Genomic DNA, 25,880 nt, shown 5'->3' with positions numbered 1-25,880 from the left:
ATGATGAAAAACGGCGCGCTATAGTATGCCGTACGATATGGGCTATATCCCATGGTCCAAAATGATGAGAAACGAGGCTAACTTTTTTTTTCAAAATTTCAAAAAACATGGGCTATAACCCATCGTTTTTGTCATTTCGTCATTTTTTTGAAATCCTCATAAATGATGAAAAACGGCGCGCTATAGTATGCCGTACGATATGGGCTATAGCCCATGGTCCAAAATGATGAGAAACGAGGCTAACTTTTTTTTTCAAAATTTCAAAAAACATGGGCTATAACCCATCGTTTTTGTCATTTCGTCATTTTTTTCAAATCCTCAAAAATGATGAAAAACGGCGCGCTATAGTATGCCGTACGATATGGGCTAAAGCCCATGGTCCAAAATGATGAGAAACGAGGATAACTTTTTTTTCCAAAATTTCAAAAAACATGGGCTATAACCCATCGTTTTTTTCATTTTTTTTAAATCCTCAAAAATGATGAAAAACGGCGTGCTATAGTATTCCGTACGATATGGGCTATAGCCCATGGTCCAAAATGATGAGAAACGAGGCTAACCTTTTTTTTCAAAATTAAAAAAAACATGGGCTATTACCCATCGTTTTTTTCATTTTTTTCAAATCCTCAAAAATGATGAAAAACGGCGTGCTATAGTATGCCGTACGATATGGGCTATAGCCCATGGTCCAAAATGATGAGAAACGAGGCTAACTTTTTTTATTTTATTTAAAAAAACATGGGCTATAACCCATCGTTTTTTTTATTTTTTTCAAATCCTCAAAAATGATGAAAAACGGCGTGCTATAGTATGCCGTACGATATGGGCTATAGCCCATGGTCCAAAATGATGAGAAACGAGGCTAATTTCTTTTTTCAAAAAACATGGGCTATAACCCATCGTTTTTTTCAAATCCTCAAAAATGATGAAAAACGGCATGCTATAGTATGCCGTACGATATGGGCCATAGCCCATGGTCCAAAATGATGAGAAACGAGGCTAACTTTTTTTTTCAAAAATGCAAAAAACATTGGCTATAACCCATCGTTTTTTTTATTTATTTCAAATCCTCAAAAATGATGAAAAACGGCGTGCTATAGTATGCCGTACGATATGGGCTATAGCCCATGGTCCAAAATGATGAGAAACGAGGCTAACTTTTTTTATTTTATTTAAAAAAACATGGGCTATAACCCATCGTTTTTTTCATTTTTTTCAAATCCTCAAAAATGATGAAAAACGGCGTGCTATAGTATGCCGTACGATATGGGCTATAGCCCATGGTCCAAAATGATGAGAAACGAGGCAATTTTTTTTTTTCAAAAAACATGGGCTATAACCCATCGTTTTTTTCAAATCCTCAAAAATGATGAAAAACGGCGTGCTATAGTATGCCGTACGATATGGGCCATAGCCCATGGTCCAAAATGATGAGAAACGAGGCTAACTTTTTTTTTCAAAATTGCAAAAAACATTGGCTATAACCCATCGTTTTTTTCATTTATTTCAAATCCTCAAAAATGATGAAAAACGGCGTGTTATAGTATGCCGTACGATATGGGCTATAGCCCATGGTCCAAAATGATGAGAAACGAGGCTAACTTTTTTTTTCAAAATTAAAAAAAACATGGGCTATAACCCATCGTTTTTTTTCATTTATTTCAAATCCTCAAAAATGATGAAAAACGGCGTGTTATAGTATGCCGTACGATATGGGCTATAGCCCATGGTCCAAAATGATGAGAAACGAGGATAACTTTTTTATTCAAAATTTCAAAAAACATGGGCTATAACCCATCGTTTTTTTCAGGAGAGCAAAGAGAAGAGAAACGAAACAGCAGTGCAACAGGTTTGGGGTGGAAGTTCTTCTATGGCCTCCCTGGAGTGTCCAAGCAAAGTTTCATGACGATCGGTCGATTGGTGGCAGAGATTAGCTGTTCACCGACACACGTACAGACACATACAGTGAAATAGTCTCCGGCCTTCGGCCATCCAGCATCGGAGACAACAATGAACAAACCCCTCTTCTCTGCGGTGGTGAATAGGAACTTGACCGCAAAACTATGAATCAAAATGTAATAATTTCTTCCTTATGACGTGATTCTTGTACAGCCGATTTGATGAGAATTCACACATTGCTTCATGAAATAAGAGGCAAAAACATGATCTCCGTGTCCACGGCAAAGGTACTGTAGGAAGATACCACTAATGATGTTTTTCATTTTGAAACAGTGACATTTCATTATGCATGCGTTGATCACATATATTCGGTATTGTTGGGTTTTTTCATAAACAATGAATGAACAGTAACATTGTTGTGGCCTTTTTTCCCTCCCAGGTGGAATGTCTGCCAGGCGGTGTGTGTAGCGTGAAGAATGTGGTGCTGCGAGACAATCATATGAGTGGGAGGGTCTTGACACATTTTATGAGCTGCTGGCTCCCTGCAGTATGATCTGTCACGGTGTCACCGCTGAGGTGTCCTTACGGGGCCCAGTAGTTGTGTTTGTGTGTGTATAATTGTAGCCTTTCCACATAATCGGTGTCCTAACTCTGATGTTAGGACACACTCTTCAGATTCCTGTCATTGAAGTACTGCATGTCTACAAGAGTGTGGTGAATCATGTCTACTTGTTATTCTGAATACTAATAAACCCCTTAGCCAAGACAAGACTCACTGGTGTGTGTGTGTGTGTGTGTGTGTGTGTGTGTGTGTGTGTGTGTGTGTGTGTGTGTGTGTGTGTGTGTGTGTGTGTGTGTGTGTGTGTGTGTGTGTGTGTGTGTGTGTATGTGTGCGTGTGCGTGTGCGCATTTGGTGCTCTCGGTAGCGCTCCCTTTACAAGTCAGCCGATGTCTGTGTGAGCATCTCCTGAAGAGCCTTGATCCTGAATTGAATGCTGTTAGCATCTGTGGATAAGCAACCATGTCCATTTGGTCTGAACTCCATCAAGCTGAGAACACACACAGCTTCATCGACCACACTAGACTGCTTCACCACCTGGAGTGACAAACAAACAGAGGACTTTGTTTTTGTGCCACTATGTCAGCCAAACATACTGTACATTTTGTGTCCTCCACACAGAATACAAATACTATGCAGCGATAAAGCAACAGAATTTCTATTTTGAACAAGGTTGATTTTTTAAATACAAGCCTCAACCTTGCCTGGCAGTATCATACTAATATGACCAGACAGTGGCCTTGTGGTTAGAGTGTTTCCGCCCTGAAACTGGGAGGTCGGGGGTTCGATCCCCGGCCGGGTCATACCAAAGACTGTAAAAATGGGACCCAATGCCTCCCTGCCTTGCACTCAGCATCAATGGGTTGGATTGGGGCAGGCGGCTCTTATAGGCACTCACCCGTGGCTCCCAGTAGAAGAAGAAGTATCAAAAGGAATAAGAGGTTTTCTTTTTCATTTCTTTTTTTTTTACATTTAATCATAATTTATTATTGAATTTGTAGTAGGCATAAAGTTATTCTTTCATTTTGATATTGCAAAACAATGTTGCCTATAGACCAGATAAAAATAAGAATCAAATTTAATGAAGGAAAACAGGAGAATAGAAGAATGTATTCATGATAAGACATCTTTGTTTGTTTTCACCACCAATGCTGCTGGCTTACTGGTACAGTATACTTGATATGCTTTGAGAAATTAACAAACAATAAAATGTAATATTGAAAGACCAGAAAAATCCCAAATAATTAAAGTTTGCTTTATTAAAGCAAACATATTTTGCAGCTACAGATAGAATTGTAATACGTTTTTGGGCCAAAAATGGCTCTTCTGATAATAAAGGTTGCCTACCCCTGGATTGGGGGGGGTCAAATCAACTAATCAAATGATTCCCGAGCGTGGCACGGCTGCAGCTCACCGCTCCAAGAGATGGGTCAAAGGCGGAGAACAAATTTCACTGCGGTAACATGTGTGACAAATTGTATGACTTTGACATCACTGCAGAGGGCAAGGTTTGTTTTGCAATGGAAGATTGGTCTGGTTTCCAGGCTAGCATCAACCTGTATGAATAAGACATCACCTATTATCCTCTATGGGAATAGTTAGTTTGAATGAAAATATTTGCCAATGACCTTGGGAGACAATATGGATGGTTTCCTCACCGTGCGTACAATCTCTGCCGCTCCGCTCAAAGAGACCGTGGAGTGAACCGCGAAGTTGACCAGAAGGCTGAGAACCAATAGTGGGGAGAGGGACAGTTGCTCAGTGCGTGACAGGAGCTCAACCAGTGGCTGCAGGTAGCTGGAAGGTGGGTGAATCGCCGAAACCAGAAAGAGGGATCTGAGGCGCTCCCACACTTCTCTGGCTGCCACCTGGGAGAAGAAAGGTAACATGCTATTTACACACGTAATCCCTACTTTATGTACTTTATTTACTTGGCCCCATCTTTTCCCCTAGTCTACACTCTACACTACACCATCTACCACCATTTGTGCTTGCAGATGTCCACCGCCTGTTATGACATTCCCAGAATAGGGACGCTAACGTTCACGTGGTTAAACGTGGATGACGCTGAAAACTATTTTCACTCTGTGGTCATCTTTCCCGACAATGTAAATATATATTTTTATCAATACTTAGCATATATATCATAGATTGTAAAGAAAAAGGGACCAGTCATTCTTTTGTAAAGACAACATTGACTACAATGGTCCCGAAAGACGCTAAGACAAGTCTTCCTGGATGCAACGGGGAGACGGAGAGACAGGAGGCAGAAAGGTGAAACTCAGACAGGCTGGCCAGATGCACTCGATGAGAGATCAATACCCCATATCTGTGGTGTGCTCGCTCTCTCTCTGTCCCCCCTTGCTCTCTCTAATAGTGGCCATCCATAATTAATCCCTTAGTGTGTTATTCATCCTTCTCTCAGTCTATTCCTGAGCCTGCGGTAGGGACAAGGCTGCCGCAACTGACGCAGGCGATGCGTGCGCTGTCAGACACCATACATAGGCACAGACAGAAATAGACATATAGACATGAAGAGACTTCTGTCATCACACACCACCTGATCTGTACGTGTATTCTTGGTGCTAAGCATGAGCCTGTGTGGCACTGCACCTGCGAGCTACTCTGCACATGCCATGGGCAACATCACATCTGACCCCCCTGACCCTCAGCACAGGAGCCCCCCAGGGATGCGTACTCCTTGTACACTCATGACTGCATAGCCACGTACAGCTCCAATGTCTTCATCAAGTATGCTGACGACACAACGCTGGTAGGCCAGATTGTCAACAATAATGAGACTTCCAACTTCCTATAGGCATGAGGTCAGATCACTGACTCCGTCTGGTGCAAGGGGAACAACCTCACCCTCAACAAGAGCAAGGAGCTGATTGTGGACTTCAGGAAGATGATGAGAAAGCACAAGCCTATCGTCATCGTTGGAGTTGCAGTGGAAAGGGTCTGCAAGTTCAAGGTCCTTGGAGTACACCTCGAGGAGGGGCTCAAGTGACACACACACCACGCTCACAGCAGTGACTGTACTGGTTTCACGCCTGAAGAAGCCCCTGCATCTTCAGGCTGTAATGCATCCTATTAGTATTATTTTAACGCTACTGAGCATCTGTGCCATAACATTGATCCCATAACATAACAGTATAGAAAGTATAGAAATAGAGTGCAACACTATATATATTTGAGGTTAAAATCCCTATGAAAACCTGTGTCATTTGAAACAAAAGAAAAAGGTTTGACCATAAATAACACAAACATGTATGTGACTCGTGTTTTAAAAAAAATGCTTTTTTTGGCTTGAGAAGTGTTCTAACTTCTTACCAGCTGTAGGGTCCTGTGGTGCCCCCTGTTGGTGGGGTGGTGGTAGAAGGTCAGCAGCCACAACAGCGCGCCACAATCCTCTGGGTCTGCAGACACCAACAGCTGCACAGCCACCTCCACCCAGTGGGCACACTGAGCCAGCAGGAACCAGGCCTCGAAAACAGCCCACTGACCCCTATGGGACGGGAGGTGAAAAAACTCACTGGCATTGCTCAGTCTAGATTCTAGATTAGAAGCTTGATTAAAAGTTGGTTGGTTAAAAACCCCCAGACTGGCGACGGAGGGTTCAAAGGTGGATCTGCATGAGCAATGCTGCAGGCAATGCTATAGCCTAAATAATAAAATGTGGTTTTCAGAAGAGACGGTATAGACACATGGAGATGGGGCAAAACAGGCGGAATATTGGGTTCGATATCGGGCGTGAAACATAAATAAGTGAGCAACGCTGTGAAAGATAGTGAAATAACGCCAGACAGCTGCAACGGCTCGGGCACGGCCTAAAGTTAGATAAAGATCTCTCTCTCTCTCTCTCAAATTTTCCTAATACCCATCATTAGAGCTCGCCTCTGCTCGTAGTACACCACCCCCACCCCCACCCCACTTTAACCCATTTTGGGCGGGAACCCCTTTTGGTGTTAGCATTACGTTATGCTTTAGCTATTGAAAAATAGCAGATCTACAACTCGGTGGTGCGCTACAAGCTTGTAGGTCTGCTATTTTTGAAAAATGTAGCACCACTAATACAGAAACATGTCAGAAAACTGTCAGAATTTAGACGTTTTTTATTTATTTTCGACGTCAGGCCTAAATGGATTAACAGCAGTCTTCTGAAGGCCCTGGCAGCTGCATCCCCCGCTCGGAGCGACACAGAAATGCTACTTTCCCACCGCTGGCTTGCAACAACATTTTGGGATTTCTTTTTTGCACGGTGCTCCGGAATGAATCGGTGGTGGGGGGATAATGGGCCCTGTTAAAAGCCGCAGCTGGAGGGGTAGCGAGTCAGCCGTCTCCATCCCCGGGGCCACCAACCGCATCTCAGTTTCCCCTCCTTCCCTCTAATCGCTCGTTCCTCTCCTTTAAAAAAAAAAAATCTACGTCCCTTAGCCGCTCTCTTTCTCGGTCTAAAGCCATCCAGTTGTCGTTTGCTCGTTTTTTTTTCTTCTCTGTCTAATACGGTGTAGGTTTTTCGTTGCCCCTTTCCCTCCCCTCACTCTCCCGCCTTGCCTCTCCTTCTCTCTCCAATGCTCATTTGCGCGGCAGCTCTCTCTTTCCCAGGCTAATAGCCTCTAATGAGCGCTCAGAGGAGCCACACCGCATGCCAGGACCTCTCCGCTGTGATGCACGGGGGAAAATATCTAGGCTAACCGCCCCCTCAACAGCAGCTAATGGAAATGAGAACATTGCACAGGCATTCAGGAGGCACACAGTAGTAGGAGGCACACACATTAACACTTTTCTCTCGCTCTGGCTTTCTCCTTTGTGCTCTCACCTGGCGCCTCCATCTTCACCTCCGTTCTCCTCCTCCTCCTGTGTTAGTCTCTGCAGGGAGCCACTTAGCCAGTTCAGGTGATCTTTCCAAGCCTCCCGGGACATCTCTGAAAGGAGAGAGACGTGCAAATATGGAGACACGTTGCATCACAATTTGTTTTGTTTTTCAATCAATCATCAACCACACGAATCACACAGTGTACCATGATGAATTAACTTTTCAGAGAACACACGCAAATCGCCCCTCTACCTACTGTGCTTTAAATACATTTTATGGAATCCCTCTGGATGATCAGAATGAGAGTATTTTCCCAGGCCGACGATATAAAAATGTTGTTTGTTACATTGTTTATACCACCACCACCGATGTCCCTATACTCCACCCAGGGGGGGACACACACAAATCGTAGTGAAACTTTAGGCCTTCCACTTTCCACTGTCCCATTCTGTCTCTGTCCCCTGGTGAAAAATAGCCGCTCATCCCGTCCACACGACTGATAATTAACTGTGGAGCTCTGGCCGGACGCCAGCGTGTCCCTAAATGCCCCCCCCCCCCCCCCATTCATGTAAATCAGGGCTGACTACAGGGCTGGTCTGGGCACGCACTGATAAGCAGCGCTGGACCCTCGCTGTCATCCACCTCCTCAGTGGCACAACGCTACCTACACAACACTAACAGTGCCGAGAAACGCACACTCACTTTCTGGTCATTTCAGGTTTTTTTTTTAATGAGCAGATTAAATAAAAGGTCAGTTGGTCTATTTGTCTACAATGATCGATGGTGCTCGTTTAGGTTGCATACAGGAAGGTAAATGGCAGCAAATATTAAATCTCTGTGCGTTCTCACGGGAGCAAAGCGGGTGAGAAATTCTCTTAAAACGCCTAGTTTCAGAAAAAGCCTCACTTCCGTTCACCGATCTATCAAAAATATTGATCTAATGTGAAAACAGTGTTAACTACCTGCTATCGATCTATGGAACACAGACAGCCATTCATTCTGCTGGAGGCCCACCCTGTTTACACAGTTAAAGGAAACCCAGAAGGGAGGTTCTTTCTCATAATACCAGAACGGTGCCCGTTGGAATGATGCAAGTTGGAAATGTATGCCCCACCAAGTGTCCCTTTTATGCCCATATATGGAGTTATTTGTCAGGCATGCCCAAATATGGAGTCTATGCAGATGTCAGAACACATTTGTGATGTCAGAACAGGCCAGCTCCATATAGACAAATTCAGAGATGGTCTCATGGTCGCAGCAAACGTATTTCCTGAAGGCGGAGACGACATATCTGCAGTGTAAACAGCCAGATATTCTACTACATTGAATGGTAGAGTGACTGATGTTAGTCTGCTCAAACGTTACTCTTTTACCTGCTTTTTACTAACACTAACTTTACAAAGTTGCCCAGAACATTGGGATGAACCTGTGTAGTTTATGGCTGCTCCAACAGTAGTGGAAATCAACTTTGGAGAGAAACGGAATGTCAAAAAATACCAGACCAGAGCTATAGAGTAATGGTTGAGACGAAGCAGGGAAAGGTCCTGAAAGATACACGTCAGTCTTACCCAATACCCAATGTTTCTGTTGTATGAACACAAGAATGTTGTACTTTATACCTCGAGGTATAAAGTACAGTAAAAAGCAGGTAAAAGAGTAACGTTTGAGCAGACTAACATCAGTCACTCTACCGTTCAATGTACATAGTAGAAGACTGTGTATTCCACCTAGAGGAAATATGTTCGCTGCGACCATGAGACCTGTTTCTGAATTTGTCTATAATTGGAGCACGGTTCTGGACAACCGTGAGTCCGACCCACCCAGTTATTATGTCTGTGTCCCTTTTATGCCCATATACTGTATGGAGTTCTTTGTCAGGCATGCCCAAATATGGAGTCTATGCAGAATGATGTCAGAACAGGACAGCTCCATTATGGAGATCAGGTCCAGAGCCCGGGCAGAGGCCTTTTGTGGTGGTTCTGGACAACCGTGGGTCCGACCGACTCGACACCGGGAACTGCACTCCCTGTGGTGGTGTGGAACACGTGTGTCCAATTTGAAGTCGGTGGGGCGAACGATTCTCGAGTTATGTGGATTTCAGACGTGCACACGTACGGTCATACACACACACACAGAGACTTGGTGGTGCATTTATAGTTAGACAAGGACACTGCATAGGCATCATAACACAGAGGGTACACACACACACACACACACACACACACACACACACACACAATGTATAATTTGTTTTTGCAAAAACTCTCAAACTTTCTTCTTTCCGTCCTTGATCTCCTTCCCCCAACGCCCTCCCTCCCTTCTTCCATTTATTGTAATTTTTGGAGAAATCTTTTTTTAAAACTGTTATGTGACAATAAAGTTGATTCTGATTATATATATACACACCTGATGGTTGGGTTAGAAGAGGAACCAGCAGTTTGCGTGGGGCATTTGGGAAGAAGGCTTTCAGGGACCCCTGAAACAACACACTACGGTCATTACTGCTGTATTTCTAAATTCATTCCCCTGTGCAATTCTCATTGAACTCACAAATTCAGCACACAATACCGTATTCGGCACTGCAGCAGCAATAAGACAACACTTTGACAGGAGGGCTATTATACCTCATTGATGTAGTGTGTGCTAAAGTGTAATGTAGTGTGTACTAGGCAACGTTTAGTGCAGCATGAATGCCTCCTTGTAGAAAATGTTTGTGCTACACAAATAGTCGCTGCCATCTAGTGGTTAAAGCATAGCATAGCTTTACAACAGCGATTCTACTACCAGAAGACTTCAGGCTAGGTGAATGAACCACCAGATGGACCAGTGGTTCTCAAACTTTTCAAGCTGCGGCCAATAGATGACAAAATAGATGTTTGACAATTTGGCCAATGTTTCACGTATTTCATGTAGTTTTACTTACTTTTGATAGCAATGGTCTATTTGTTAATTACTTTTGATGCAGTAATGGTCATTTATGCGTTTTCTTTTTAGGCATTAAAAAGATCCTTACATTGTCACTTCACTGTCATCGGGGGATGAGCCCCCTTGGAGGACCCGACCCACAGCTTGAGAACCACTAGCCTCGGTACCAGGCTTTCATTTTTGTTGGTGCAAAAATTGAAAGCCTGGAGGAACGCATTGGCCGCTCTGGTCTAAAAGTGGGAGTCAACCCTTCCGGGTGGGCGTCGCTCCAAATGATGTGACGTAGCGCACTAGGGGGAGAGGAGGGGCCGGGGGTGACGGACAGATCGATGAGATCCAATCAGGGCGTGCGCAAATCTCAGCCGCGGCCTGCCCCTCTAGACCAGAAACCTAACACGTTAGCTCAGGCTAGAGAACCACTGACACGTGTGTGTGTGTGTGTGTGCGTGCTGCCTGATCTACACACTCTGGTTGGTTGGTGACCTCCAGGTGTACCTGAGACTGCAGCAGTGTCCGTTCCCTGAGGAAACAGATGGTGAAGGAGCTGAGCAGTGACCGCAAAGCCTGACTCCCTTCCACCTGCTTCAGGATGGACCTACAGGACACACACACACACACACACACACACACACACACACACACACACACACACACACACACACACACACACACACACACACACACACACACACACACACACACACACACACACACACACACACACACACACACACACACACACACACACACACACACACACACACACGTAGTATTTAAGTACAGTACTTGAGTCCCCTACACTGGGAACCACAGTTCAAACAGATGCCATAATGTCCATGTAGCTACCGTACATACCAGAGGTGCTAAAAATATAGTGATTACAAAAAACAAAGTTACAGTATGACTTTAAAATGACACAGAAACTACATTATTACACTCACCTGAAAATGTCATTCACCACCAAGAACAGTGAGCAGTGTACAGAACAAGCTTTAGGCTGGAACACACAAAAACAGGGATTCATCACTTTATATAGGCTCACTATATTCGTTTAACGAATTAATGTATTTGACACACAAACTCGCACACGCACGCACGCCTGAAGATCCACCTTTCAGCCAGCCCAAGCGAGAGGAAATTATCCTTCCCCCTTAAACAGTTATCAGCTTTTTTTGTTGTTTGTTGATGAATTTTTGAATTTTGTTTTTATTCTTCATGTCATGTCTATGAATTTGCATAGGTTGCTGTTTTTACATTTATGTCTAATTATTTTATATAATCTAACTATTGAATCAATCGATTCAATTGATTGATTAATCAATCAAACGCACGCACGCACGCACGCACACACACACTCACTCTCAACAACTCCAGTGGTTCTCAACCTGCTTTTTGGAGGGTCCCCGGGTGACAGTGAAGTGACAATTTTCTGTTAAGACTTATTTTAATACCTCAAAGAAAAAGAAAGAAAGAAAAGAAAAAGATCACCAACAAACTATACTATAAAAACTGGCGAAATTGCCAAAAAATCAGAAAGAGTGAAATTGTGAAACTAGACGATCTATGCTGCGAGGCGTACTGTAATTGTAAGGTTGTCAATCTTCTATTTTCACAATATTTATCTGTGGAACAAAGATAAACAAAATGTAACTCCTACATTTCCATGTGCTTGTCAGGATGGGGGGTCCCTAGTTCAAATATTATGATTATTTTAGGGGTTCATGGACTGAAAAGGTTGAGAACCAATGCACTAGACTAGACAGATGAAACGCGGAGAAAAATGAGAAAATATGCAATATCAAACCCCATTGAAAGCTTTGAGCACTTTATGTCTTCATTACTACATCTACAGTAAACTTACTGTACCATTTATCTACTGTAAATAGAGACTTGAAAGGTCTGCTTTATTGTTAATAGCACCACTGGGTGTCACTGTTGCTACATCAGCCAACATCTGCCAAAGTTCTATCCTATCTGTTCTCCCAGTTGGGTTATCGCTCAAATCATCTCTCTCCTTCCATCATTCTTTCAGTCTTGCTCGCACACCACACCACACCACACCACACCAACACACACACACACACACACACACACACACACACACACACACACACACACACACACACACCTAAAGCCGAAGCGAAGTCATACCTCATCAAACAACTGTTTTGCTCGCCAAAACAAGATCTTTCAAATGAAGCAGCGCGTTTTTCCACTTTAAACTTCCAGAGAGCACCACCATCATACGAGGAGGTTTAAATGAGGTCTTAATGCGGGCCCGTCATGTGTTTTACATTTAACACATTCTAAAAACGCCCCTGCACAAACATTCACCAGCTGCAGTGTACATGCCTGCCTCCCACTCCACGTTCATACATGGAGCACAAAAAAAACGTCTAATTATTCTCCGGCTATCATCTCGCTCGTATGGTGTGGGAGGGCAGTAGTAAATGGAAGTCCCTGTTCTCTCTGTTTTTCCAGGCTCCCTTTTAGAGGTACCGTATACACGGCTTACTATAGGGAGAACACATGTAGATTACCCCCGTCGCTTTGATCCTGCAGCATGACACATCATGTATAATACGTGTAATAATTTGTGTGCCTAAAGAGATAGGAAGTATAAGCTGCTAAGGGCTCCCGTGTCAGGACTGACGCGTACCTCTGCTGGCATTGGATTGAGTCGCACGACAGAGGCCTTTTCTCCCTCTACTGTGTGCTAAGTAATACTATGGCCACTCTGCTGTAAAGAAATACATAAAAAGATACTGATTTGTGCATTAAGTTTCTTATAAAGGGACAACATTCTACAAATGTAGCCACTCTAATGAACAGGGATCATTAGAGCAGTGTTTCTCAACATACATTTCAATGAGCTCAAGTTTGATAAGCATTTAGAGCCCGCAATTGATATTTTACCAGTATTAGTCCCGTTTGGACGTTTGTGACAGTCCCATAACATACATGCGAATGATTTAGCCTGGAACTGCGGCCCGCCTCAAGGACAGGACATCCACAATTCCACCTCAGAAGCACAAGCACTGCAGCAAGAAGTGGCATTACTGTACAGCTATGTCTCCTTATTGTCTCCACCAGGCCGAAGGCATGGGGAGAGAGTATGTTTATTATTGTCTCCACCAGGCCGAAGGCATGGGGAGAGAGTATGTTTATTATTGTCTCCACCAGGCCGAAGGCATGGGGAGAGAGTATGTTTATTATTGTCTCCACCAGGCCGAAGGCATGGGGAGAGAGTATGTTTATTATTGTCTCCACCAGGCCGAAGGCATGGGGAGAGAGTATGTTATTGTCTCCACCAGGCCAAAGGCATGGGGAGAGAGTATGTTATTGTCTCCACCAGGCCAAAGGCATGGGGAGAGAGTATGTTTTATTGTCTCCACCAGGCCGAACTTTGCACACACACTCCCTGAATGCCAACGAGTGACCTCTGCACCAAATATTCCTCAACGGCCTGTTATAGCGCCACCATGAGGCCGATTTAGGCAAAACACATTCTGTAGATTACTCGTCCACATTTTATCCATACATCACACAATTCGGTATACACTATCTCCATAGTTATGTGATCAACACGCATCTGCACCATTTCCCATCTTCCATCCTGATTGGCTAAGATTGGCTTCCAAAGCTCACATGATTGGTCCGTTTCGAACAAAATGCCACAAATCAAAGTGTGCAATTTCCGTGAAATTATATATATATTATATATATATATATTTTCCACTAGGCCACGGACGACATGCCACTAATTTTGTTCAAAATCAGCCTCACGGTGGCGCTATAACAGGGCAATTCCTGCTTTTACCTATAACTGCATCGATCTGTATACAACTTATGTATGCGCACTCCTTAGAGCCCATGGAAAAACTTTTTCCCTGCATCCCTCCACATCTGCCGGTTATAGCGCCACCATGAGGCCGTTTTCTGCAAAACACATTGTTTATGTTAGTCGCACAGATTTCATCCAAATCTCACGCAAATCTTCACATGACCTTTGTAGTCATGTGATCAAGACGAGTCTGTTGTTTTTTTCAGATTCTACACTGATTGGCTAAGATTGCCTTCCAAGGTTTTCAAGAGTGGCCTGTTTTGTACGGGCTGCACATGTCCTGCTCATCCATAATTCTATCCTCAGAGATGCTATGAGTGATCTGGCTCTGCATTTCCTCAACAAAATGAAAAAAATTGTTGCAAACCCCCCCCCCCCCCCAACAAAAACATGTTTATATTACTCCTAAATCACACACACTCCTATATCCTCCTGGTGGAAACCTGTGCCCAGAAGGGAACTTTTACTAGTTACAGTACATATATTTTGGTGCTACTGTAAAACTGCTGTCGCCCGGTCACATAAAGTACCAGCCCCTGTCATAGTGAAGTCAATCAGAGCAAACAGAACCCCCTGGTGTTTCTGCGATGTTATTACAACACTAACATTAGGTCTGCTAAACGACTCCTTTCTAGGCCACTCAGTTTTAGGAAATGTGTGTCTGTGTGTGTATAGACAGACATCTCAAAATGATGTGATTAAGTGTATATCAGCGTCATAGTCCAATACATGCAGCTGTACCAGGTCCTGCAAACACACACACAAACACACACACACACACACACACACGTGTGTGTGTGTATATATGTGCCATCATGGTTTCCCCCTAGTGAAAACAGATGGGATTTTTAGCATCCTCTGTACCTTACCGCTAACACTTCAAGGAGGTCAATTACACCATGCAGCAAACATCCTGTTTTTTGGCAGCCGGGCCCAGGAAGTGAGTGTTTATTGTTATTGGACCCGTGTCTCGCTGGGACACGTGGGGGGGGGGGGGGGGGGGAGGGTTAGCCCAAAACAGGAATGTGAGCCTAATTTCACGTTTCCCATTTTTGATTGCAGTTTAAACAACCAAGGGAGAGGGAGGCAAAAGGAGAGACAAGCCAGTTGGCGACTATGTTTTTTTTGTTGGTTTCTTTAAAACCCTTTAACACATGCATACTACTCACTCGCACAAACACACACACATAAACATCTGAGATCTAAACAAACCCGAAGGGTTGATGAAACCTAAAACGTATGCCTCCCACCCTCGTTAACAGACACATTGAATATGATGCCATTTCTCAAACAAGTGTGTGTGTGTGTGTGTGTGTGTGTGTGTGTGTGTGTGTGTGTGTGTGTGTGTGTGTGTGTGTGTGTGTACACACTAGGAGTGTCCAATCAGAGATGGATGAGGTAGAATAAACAAATAGATACATGACAGTAAAGATAAACACACACACACGTGAGTGTGGGCGCGCACACACACACACACACACACACACACACACACACACACACACACACACACACACACACACACACACACACACACACACACACACACACACACACACACACACACACACACACACACACACACACACACACACACACACACACACACACACACACACACACACACAGAGACAGACACACAGAGCTGTTTACAAGATCCCGCGTATGCCTTTCCCCCCACCATGCGCAGATGATTACCAGCTCAGAAACTCAAGATGACGGGATCAAGTGTAATCAACGGCACAGTCCTATGCTGTACACATGAAGATCTGTACCAGGTCCTACAGTATAGATGTACATGAAGCTCTGTACCAGGTCCTACAGTATAGATTGTACAGCATAGGCTCTCTTTGCCTACGAAGGCTATCAGAACCTTCCAGAACCTGAAGTTCCATGATATTGATATTCCCTCATCGCTTGTTCAACCTCATGCCATCTGGACAAAGATATACACTATCTTAGCATGGAAAAAGGTCAGCTTTAGTAGGAGTTTCGTCCACTCAGCCATCGTGGCATTAAACAAACTGCCCTGCCGATAGGATGGTTTATGTGTGGCTCACTGTATTGTCTTGGTGATGTTTTTCTGTGATATATGTTGTTTTGTTGTGGGTGTTTAGAACAGACCTGTGAAGATGAATATCCCTTCGGGGACAATAAAGTTTATTATAATATTTATGTTGCCGTTTCCGTTTCCCCTCATAATCAGAACCACCCCTGAATGGGTAGATAGGAAATAAAATAGGGCAAAAAGGAGTAGTTCACCCAACAAATGACTTATTGTCTATCAATTACACACTCCATGAAGCCTTGAATTCACTGAGATGTTTTTGTTATTGTCACATTCCTGAGCCAATAATTGGACGACAGGGTGGCTGGTCAGTAGGAGACTCAATTGAGACTCCGCTGGTCATCAAAGTTTGGGCTCAAAAAAGAAATCCATGAATTCAAGGCGTCATGGGGTGTGTAATTAATAGAAAATAAGTCATATTCTGGGTGAACTACGCCTTTAAGACAGTGGTTAAAATGGTGGTATTGTGTTGCTATAGCGTTTGGTTCCAGTGTCGTCTTGTCGGCTTGGCCAATCCAGAGCATCCGTACCGCTCTCTCCTCCCATGGATTCCCAGAAGTCAGCGTTAGCACTGCCTCCTGACTGAGCAGGGCCCACATCAGGCTCCCAGAACCTGATGTGAAACCAGGCTGTAGTGTAGTCACTGGTTCCCAGTCTTTTTCTCCTTGGAGCCCGCCCCTTCTTACATCTCCAAAAAGCTGAGACACCCCACATGTGCACGCACACACAAACGCAGTGAGGAGACCCTCTCTACTCTCTAAATCATTGGTTATATCCAATAAATCCATCATCATTTCAGACTTTTTGGACTAATCATTAGCTAAATGATGTTGCAATTAGTCATGGGACAGAGAGTTCAGTGTTTATCTAGCATGGTAGGGATTGTGTAGAACTAGCCAAATGATGTGAGATGCTGTTTGGAGCTAGCCAAATTATGTGAGATGCATGCAGAGCAACACCAAATGGTCAACGAATAGTCTATAAAAGCCCATCAAATACAGAAATGGGAATTTTCCGTGAGGTTTGAGAAAATGAAGAGCACAAATCCCCAGCGTACGTTGAAATGAGTAGTCATTAAATGGTAACAGTTTGGTTTCACAGTTTACAAAGCAGCTTAGAGTATATTGAGTGTGCAGTGATATGTAATGCCGGCCGCTATAATGCAGCACAGATGAGTCAAACTGGCTATACTGAGTTAGGATTATATAATTGCTTTCAACTGCAGAAGCCATTTAGCATTGGCTTTTACAATCCAATTTGTGCTGTGGCTGAAAAGGTAACCATAGTACAATATACTGTACAACATTCTACATACAGTACAAATAAAGTGAACAAAACATCACCCACCAGTAGTGAGTGTGACAGTTTCTGCTCCATGCTGTGTGGTGTTGTGAGAGCAAACTCCACCAGGCTGAGTACTGCCCCCTCCAGGCTGGGCAGATCATGACACCAAAGAGAAATTATGGCCCGCTCCTCCAGGACCAAGCACTGGCTGAAAACACAAGTATTATTCAATCCAAGTGCAGTGGTGGAAAAAGTACTCAAATGTTTTACTTAAAGGGATTGTGACATAAATAAAAAGTTTTTGAATATTTAGTTTGTAGGTTTTCTGAGCTCAATTGCACCCAAAAAACCTGAATTATCCTGGGGGTTTCTGGCTCAGACAAGTGCTCTGATTTTCCTGCTGATTGTGATGTCACAGCCTGCAAATCGCATATACAGTATGTCAATGCAGATGTCACTGTTTTCACTGTTTCGCCTGTTGTCATTGCAGCTCAAAAAGGCTTCCAAACCCCAGAGAAAACTCCAGACCACAGAAAATCCACTGAATGTTCAGGTTCTTTGGGTGTAATTGAGGTCATAAAATCTAAAAGAAAAAACCCTAACCCTAAATGAAAATTAATGTCATGAAACCTTTAAGTAAAAAGTATCAGTACTGCAATGTAGAACTACTCTGTTACACGTAAAAGTCCGGAATTCAAAATGTACTTTTTTTGTAAAAGTACAAAAGTATTGGTGTCCAAATGTACAGTATGTGCCATTTCAAGTTTTCAAATCATCTTTTGAAAATAGCAGATCCACAAGCTCGCGACGCATTGTGAGCTTTGTAGATATTTTCAAAAGGCTGAAATATATATGGCTGAAGTGGTTACTCTATGTTTTGTCGTAATAATCAAAATCTACAAAGTAACTAGTAACTTATAGATAGAACTTCTGTTGCTCCAGACTGTATGACGGAAGCATTTGGAAATTGCGAGAGGCAACAGTCTAGTAATATATATATATATATTACCAGACTGTTGCCTCTCGCAAATATATATATATATATATATATATATATATATATAATTATATATATATTTTTAAATAAATACATTTTTATATCCAAAACCATTTTGTGGTTTATTTATTGTTTATTTTTTACCGACATCAGCTGAAGACTCCCTGTATATCAGTCGTCTTTCTACATGACTGCTATACTGAGGAGGAAGGCTTGACCTCACCGAAACACTATAAATTAGTAGCCTTAAAATATATATCAAGAACAGAGTCAAGAATGCCAAAAAACACTTCCACTCCTGTTCAGTGTTCACTTCATGTTGACCAAGACTCTCATCCTCACCGTAGTCCTACAGAAACCTGCTGACGGGTTGGCCTGGCCTGTGGTGGCTTGATTGTCTGGCTTCATGTTGTAGTCAAATATATAGGCTACACGAGTGTTGTTAAGCTGCTACAGTCAGAGCTATGTTACATGTTGTTTTTAAAAACACAGCACATGCATACATGCTGTTTACATACATGTCTGGTTAGTCCCTTTGCCTTATTGCCGTATTCTTCCAATTGTTGAAACCAGCACTGCTGGTGAAAGGGTCTATGCATGAAGACAAATGCATGTATTGGTGGAATCTATACGTCTGATCAAGTCCCTGAAGCACTTACCTGGAGTAGGCGGAGCTTACAGCATTCAGGAAGTCTTGGCAGAGGGTTTCCCTAACACAGGTCACCGGTCGCTGCAGCAATGCTCCAATGAGAGGTGCTGCCTCAGGACATGTGACCAGTGGAATACAAGCCCGAGATGCAGCCACAACATGGTCACATGAACACCTGCACAGAGGTATTCACATTAGGACAGCCAAGAAAAATGTCGGAGATTACCTTCAATTGATTTCCTGCCGCAGAGAATGACGTGAGAGCAAAATGCTCACCACTGTGTGAATATGGTCAACAATGGTATACAGACCATAGCATCTCTATCTCTCTTAACCACATGGACCCTAAGTGTCCCTATTCTGGTCATGTCACTTTGTGATACAGTACGTTACTTGTAAGTGAGGCAGCGCAATGAGGCCTATAGGGCAGGAGCCTCTCTCCTGTATCTGTAGCGTGAGCCGGCAGCTTTATGTACAAGTACACCCCCTGGACATGACACTAGTATGTCGCAGCGACCCAATCCAACTCTTGGTGCTGAGTGCCAATCAGGGAGGCATAGTGGGTCCCATTTTTATAGTCTTTGGTATGATCCGGCCGGGGTGTGAGCTTGTAGAGCGGCTATAATCGCTATTTGACAGTAATAAGTGTCAAAGTATAGTGTTTTAAGTGGTTACATTTAAAGATGCGAGATTCATAAAATGTTCTATTAAACCAAATTAGAAGATTAGACTTCTTGAGTTTTGAGAATGTGGTTAGAATGCTGGTGAAAGGACTTAATCTATGCTGGACCTGTGGCCAACAAATATTATGTGGGGACTCAGTAGTGTTGATTTTGACAGCAAATATTGATTTATTTTTAGTCATATTGAAACTTGAATATAACACAATATTCAATAACTTGAATATTGAAACTAATTATCATAAGATGATATTTTGGCGGGTCCGTGAAGGCGTAATGCCTGATTTTACACATGGTTGCATACTGAAAATAGCCAATCTACAAGCTCGTAGCACGACGCGTTGCGAGCTTGTCGGTTTTCAGAGGGAGCACAACACCCGAGCCCAACCAAACATAAAATGACTTGTCTTTTAGTTCTACTGGATCTCTTCTCTACGTCCCTCCGTAACATTTTAGTCAAGTTTTTCATTATTTTGCCAGTGACAAACATTTTTTCTTCAGAGTTTTAGTACCTCTGATTCGTAGTAGCCAGAGTGCTGCAGTTCTTCCCAATCTCCCCCAGCAGCAGCCCCACCATCTGAGGAGTCAGGAAGAGGACAGGTGCCATGATGATGCATTGCAAACTGAGACCAATAGAGGGTATGCGCATGCTTAAAGTGAATGGCACATCGAGTGGCAAAGCAACATGCAAAGTGAGTTTAACATTGTTTAACGTTGTTTAATGCAATCAGATAGGACTTTTCTGTTTTGATGCATGGGTTGTCACGGCCATAAAGTCGTTTTTTGCCACTCAGTAGGCATTCCTGCATAACTTCCGAGTTTGATGATGATGTCACGCGCATACCCTCTATACAAATGCACTGACATCGACGACGACAGACTGAGACAAAGCACTCTGAACAGTCGATAGCAGAGATCTAGTACCTTCCTCAGAACTCTGAGATGGTATTCTGTTGACGGGAAGCCCATGTGCTTCACCAACGCCTGCGTCTCGGTGCCATCCTCTTCTGTAGCGAGCTGACACAACACATTCTGCAGGGGAGAGCGGGCAACACAACGTGCAGCGGATTATTGGTACTTTACGAGTACAGTACATCTTAAACGGCGGACGAGACTTTGATTCGTCCCATGATTCATAACATCAAAGCTAATTAGTTACTGTAAGTATAGGATGACTCTGCTATTGGCCTTCACTGTGTTTGAACCACACGAAGAGCGATTACAAAATGGAGAATGTATGGACAGCATATGAGAAACATCAAAAATGAACATTCGGGGGGCCCTTGGTGTTTTAACAAGCATATTTCAGAAGGGGCCTCATCATACACTGATAAACTAGACTAATAAACCCAGCTGATTCTGGTCTGGGAATAACTAGTCATAATGAGGGAACAAAGAGAGTGGGCACCAGACTCTTACAGTAAGTCACAGCTTGGCTAAATCTTACACCAGTGCTTCTCAAAATTATTAACATGGCGCAGCGCACATTTCAAAGACCACTTTGAGGTGGAGAGCGCATCATCACGGATGGATTTCACTAGATTTTAATGATGCTGAAGTAAGTTACACAACATTTTATTTAGAAAGCGTATGCATGAGCATTTTCCGAGCGCAAAGAGTAGGCCCTTATACCTTCACTGAAGAACCACAGTCTTGTAACGCGGGCCTCAAAGTTCCTGAAATGTTACGAGTTAACATTTGGCAACCGATTCTCACATTAGGACTCCCTCACTGTAGTGATGGAAAGTAAGTAACCACAAAAGACCTATGCCTTTAAGTCAGTGCATTATCTTGAAGCTTTGAGACAAGTGGTAGCTTCTACAGTCATTCAATCAAAACATTGATTCATTGGTTACAAAAGTTGAAAGGTGTGTCTACATATATAGTCCAACAGTACCAGATGAGGCGCCACATCTTCAGTACACATCTGTTTCTGAAACTCTAATAGACCAACAACACAGAGGGAAGTGCCATGATGCACAGAGCAGAATGAAAAAGGACAAATCCCTTGCCGATAAAGAGAGAAAATCTGTCACATACAGTGAGATGGAGAAAGCAAAACAGAGAGGGAGGGTGGGAGAGCGAGAGAGGCTAGATGTGGTAAGAGAGAGAGACAGAGAAAAAAACAAAGGAAAATGAGAAGAGAGCGAGGAGGGAACCAAAACATCCCTAGGAGAGGAGTTGTGCAGTACTGGTGGTGGGTCTCTGTGGTTTCTCTGGCCGGGCTCTACAGCACGCTAAGATGCTTACCCTCCACAACAACCCCAATCACTACCATGTGATCTCCCTCAAACCCTGCACATTCAGTACTTACAAAACCACTCACACTTATCCCACCCTGGGCAAGGAAGCGCAGTGGGGCCAGGGACAGAGAGAGAGAGAGAGAGAGAGAGAGGGAAAGGCTGTTTGAGGGAACGGCAGAGGGAGAATGGAACGCATCAGAACGGCCACATTTTGGAGGGAAAGAAAAGGGTGTGGTCAACAGGAATGGAGTATTGGTGAAGATAATTCAGGTCAAAAGCCATCTGTCCTTCTCTCCTTGAAAGAAGTAACCAAGCTGGGGGTTTTTGGGGGGGGGGCATGGACATGCTGCTGGCATAAAAATTACCCTTCCATAAATCTAAAATTAAAACAGAAGATGTAAAAGAAAAAAGAAAAGAAAAGTGGACTAGGCAGGACTTGTGCTGGTTTTGATGGGTGCCTCTGACTGCTGTTAACAATTACTAAAGCCATGATCAAATTCTCCCAAAACCAATAAAGGGCTCAAGTATAGCCTGGAACAGTTAAGACTGCAGAGACGCAAACCAAGAAAACATGGAGCGGAGTGAGGGGAAAGGGAAAGTAGAAAATATCACAACTTATGTATGTAGTCAACTGGGTTGAGTATGCACTCATTAACCTTGTCTCACTAGAAAACTAATTCTACAAAATGCATATGTAAAAATGTAATTCTTTCCTCAATCATTTACTACACAAGTGTCATGGCTGTTTAAAATGAACTCAAGGCAGAGGGGAGAACATAACATTTGAGATTAGGGGTACAAGCAACAATCAATCAAACTAATCAATCAATTGATGGGGGGACTAAAATGTATACTGTATGTATGCGTTTTTTTTTGTTTTTTTTTAACGTTTAAATAAATGTATAAAATAGGGCTTTTAAGTGGTAAATCAGATAAATCAATTTAGTAAATTATATATAAGAATAAAAAACACAAATAAATCCCACTTCAAGATTATTCAATTCATTGAAAAAGTAATGAATAAAATAATTGCTAAGAAATCAGTCAAATAGTTGCAGCACTACTGTAGTTGATCTGCGTGTCAGTCAGTTGGGGCCGTTAAACGTTGGACCACACAGAAGGAATAAATGAGTTGAACCAAAGAGAACAATTTCACTGAATGCCGCTCTCACAAATAAAAAACCAAAGAGGGACAGACAGAGGAAATGTGAGATGAAACAGATGAAAAAACCAACCAAAGAAAATGTTGCCTGAAACCCAGAAAAGAGCCAGAGTGGCTCGCAGGCCCCGAGCCCTTTGCCCTGTGTGCACACATCAAAACCCCACTGTCCCTCAGTCCTCTAATATTACACCCCTACTTTTCTTTATCTGTCATCTCCTGCGGGATCACCCCATGTTACTATGGTACTGTGTGGTCCCCCCGCCCCGACTGCCATGGTAGGATGGAGGAAAACAGACCAAACTGATCTAAAGACTAAAACTTGCGTAGCCCTCAGCTATGCGGCTCAGCCCAGCACCCATCAAACACAGCCAGAAGACTCAGATGTGGAGAGAGGGAGGCAGAGGAGAGAGTGGGAAGAAGGGGCGGGTGGAGGGATGAGACCCAGAGCAGGAGGAAGAAGGGGCGGGTGGAGGGATGAGACCCAGAGCAGGAGGAAGAAGGGGCGGGTGGAGGGATGAGACCCAGAGCAGGAGGAAGAAGGGGCGGGTGGAGGGATGAGACCCAGAGCAGGAGGAAGAAGGGGCGGGTGGAGGGATGAGACCCAGAGCAGGAGGAAGAAGGGGCGGGTGGAGAGATGAGACCCAGAGCAGGAGGAAGAAGGGGCGGGTGGAGGGATGAGACCCAGAGCAGGAGGAAGAAGGGGCGGGTGGAGAGATGAGACCCAGAGCAGGAGGAAGAAGGGGCGGGTGGAGGGATGAGACCCAGAGCAGGAGGAAGAAGGGGCGGGTGGAGGGATGAGACCCAGAGCAGGAGGAAGAAGGGGCGGGTGGAGAGATGAGACCCAGAGCAGGAGGAAGAAGGGGCGGGTGGAGGGATGAGACCCAGAGCAGGAGGAAGAAGGGGCGGGTGGAGGGATGAGACCCAAGCAGGAGGAAGAAGGGGTGGGTGGAGGGATGAGACCCAGAGCAGGAGGAAGAAGGAGCGGGTGGAGGGATGAGACCCAGAGCAGGAGGAAGAAGGGGTGGGTGGAGGGATGAGACCCAGAGCAGGAGGAAGAAGGGGTGGGTGGAGGGATGAGACCCAGAGCAGGAGGAAGAAGGGGCGGGTGGAGGGATGAGACCCAGAGCAGGAGGAAGAAGGAGCGGGTGGAGGGATGAGACCCAGAGCAGGAGGAAGAAGGGGCGGGTGGAGGGATGAGACCCAGAGCAGGAGGAAGAAGGGGCGGGTGGAGGGATGAGACCCAGAGCAGGAGGAAGAAGGGGCGGGTGGAGGGATGAGACCCAGAGCAGGAGGAAGAAGGGGTGGGTGGAGGGATGAGACCCAGAGCGGGAGGAAGAAGGGGCGGGTGGAGGGATGAGACCCAGAGCGGGAGGAAGAAGGAGCGGGTGGAGGGATGAGACCCAGAGCAGGAGGAAGAAGGAGCGGGTGGAGAGATGAGACCCAGAGCGGGAGGAAGAAGGGGTGGGTGGAGAGATGAGACCCAGAGCGGGAGGAAGAAGCCGGGTGCTCTCACCACATCTCTCATAATTAAGAGGGAAGAAATTAAGACATGGCTGCTGACGCAGTGTAGCGCGACAGAACGTGCATATCCTGCACATGAATGTACATGCAAACATGCAAGCATGCGAGCATATACGCAGCAGTGTTTAAATGCCACTTAACGCTAGACCATGAGCCCATTACGGCGGCAGCGAGACAACAATGCTGGGGAGACGGATCAGACAGGGCTAACAGAAAACAGGCTGTATTCTGCATTCCAGGACAAACGGCAACAACACGACATAGACACGCAGGGACAGACGCAGAGAGAGACGGACCATCTCTAGCCTAAAACCATACAGCTGCCCCGTTCTCCCAGAATGTCTGATCTGTGGCGAAGATGCAGCTTTTTTTATGTGTGCTTCCCTCAATACTTCATCATCTTACAGAGACAAAGTATCGAAGTATCAATCATTAACAGAGACTAGAGACTTCTATGGAATGGAGAGAAGCAAGAGGAGCTAGAGTTCCGTTTTGAACACTTTTATCCAGTGCCATAAAGTATACAGTACTTTCAGTCAGACCCAAACTCTGTCCGAGTCTGTGCCATACTACAGTATATGTTATCTGTTGCACACATTGCAGCGTCATATGATGCTATACGTTTTTGGATGCTCGTCAACAATGTCATAGAACTGTTGGCACGAAAGAAAGCATTAAGCAATCATTATTAAGGCAACATCTGGTTCATCTCAATGAGACTCAGTGTCATTTAGCGCTACAAACCCTCTGGTGCACCTTTCCTATGTCTGTCCAACGGCCGCCACTCGCATATCTCTTCTCTGACACAGGCACGCAATGTGGAGCTGAGCGAGGCTATGGAAGAATGTAATGTAACTACACACCATTCCCTCATCCCAGTACAACCATACGCACACACACACCCACACGCGTGCACACACCCACACACAACACCATACCACTTCCCCAGTTATAGGTCAAAGACCATCTGGAAATTCAAAGTTTACTTTAAAGGCACTGTTTTAATTATCAAGACGTTTTATTAGATGAGAAATTAATCAAAAGAATACAAACACAAAGTTAATCTGGACGAAACGTGAGCGCTCCATATTGTTTATCAAAAGCCATCTGTGTGAACCCTGTGAAAGTTTAAAATCCTCCTCTCTCGCTCTCCGTCCCTCTATTCTGTGCGTGTTAAAAACAGTAACTTCACACAGTGAGAAGTATCAGCTAACGCTGGTAAAAAAAGAA

General features: G+C 44.2%; 1 protein-coding gene across 2 annotated transcripts in view; it reads right to left on the bottom strand.

Moving 5' to 3' along the window:
• Nucleotides 1-1,007: 1,007 nt before the first annotated feature.
• fancc (FA complementation group C) overlaps nt 1,008-25,880 on the bottom strand; it is a 39,063-nt gene continuing 14,190 nt past the window's right edge. Inside the window, exons 5-15 of one of the 2 annotated variants that reach the window (XM_080766717.1) lie at nt 20,649-20,756; nt 20,237-20,301; nt 19,055-19,219; nt 17,462-17,606; nt 11,144-11,199; nt 10,698-10,797; nt 9,684-9,753; nt 7,281-7,386; nt 5,792-5,966; nt 4,087-4,326; nt 1,008-2,995 (exon numbers count right to left, since the gene is read on the bottom strand). In XM_080766717.1, the coding sequence (XP_080622843.1) occupies nt 2,834-2,995; nt 4,087-4,326; nt 5,792-5,966; nt 7,281-7,386; nt 9,684-9,753; nt 10,698-10,797; nt 11,144-11,199; nt 17,462-17,606; nt 19,055-19,219; nt 20,237-20,301; nt 20,649-20,756 (1,392 nt within the window). In that variant the 3' untranslated portion in view covers nt 1,008-2,833. The remainder of the gene's footprint in view (nt 2,996-4,086; nt 4,327-5,791; nt 5,967-7,280; nt 7,387-9,683; nt 9,754-10,697; nt 10,798-11,143; nt 11,200-17,461; nt 17,607-19,054; nt 19,220-20,236; nt 20,302-20,648; nt 20,757-25,880) is intronic. The other variant, XM_080766718.1, reaches the window with a different exon arrangement.

Source organism: Protomyctophum bolini, assembly GCF_963924005.1.
Source record: "Protomyctophum bolini genome assembly, chromosome: 6".
Classification (NCBI taxonomy): Eukaryota; Metazoa; Chordata; class Actinopteri; order Myctophiformes; family Myctophidae; genus Protomyctophum; species Protomyctophum bolini.
Note: the sequence above shows the minus strand (reverse complement) of the source record. Positions and strands in the feature narration are given on the sequence as shown.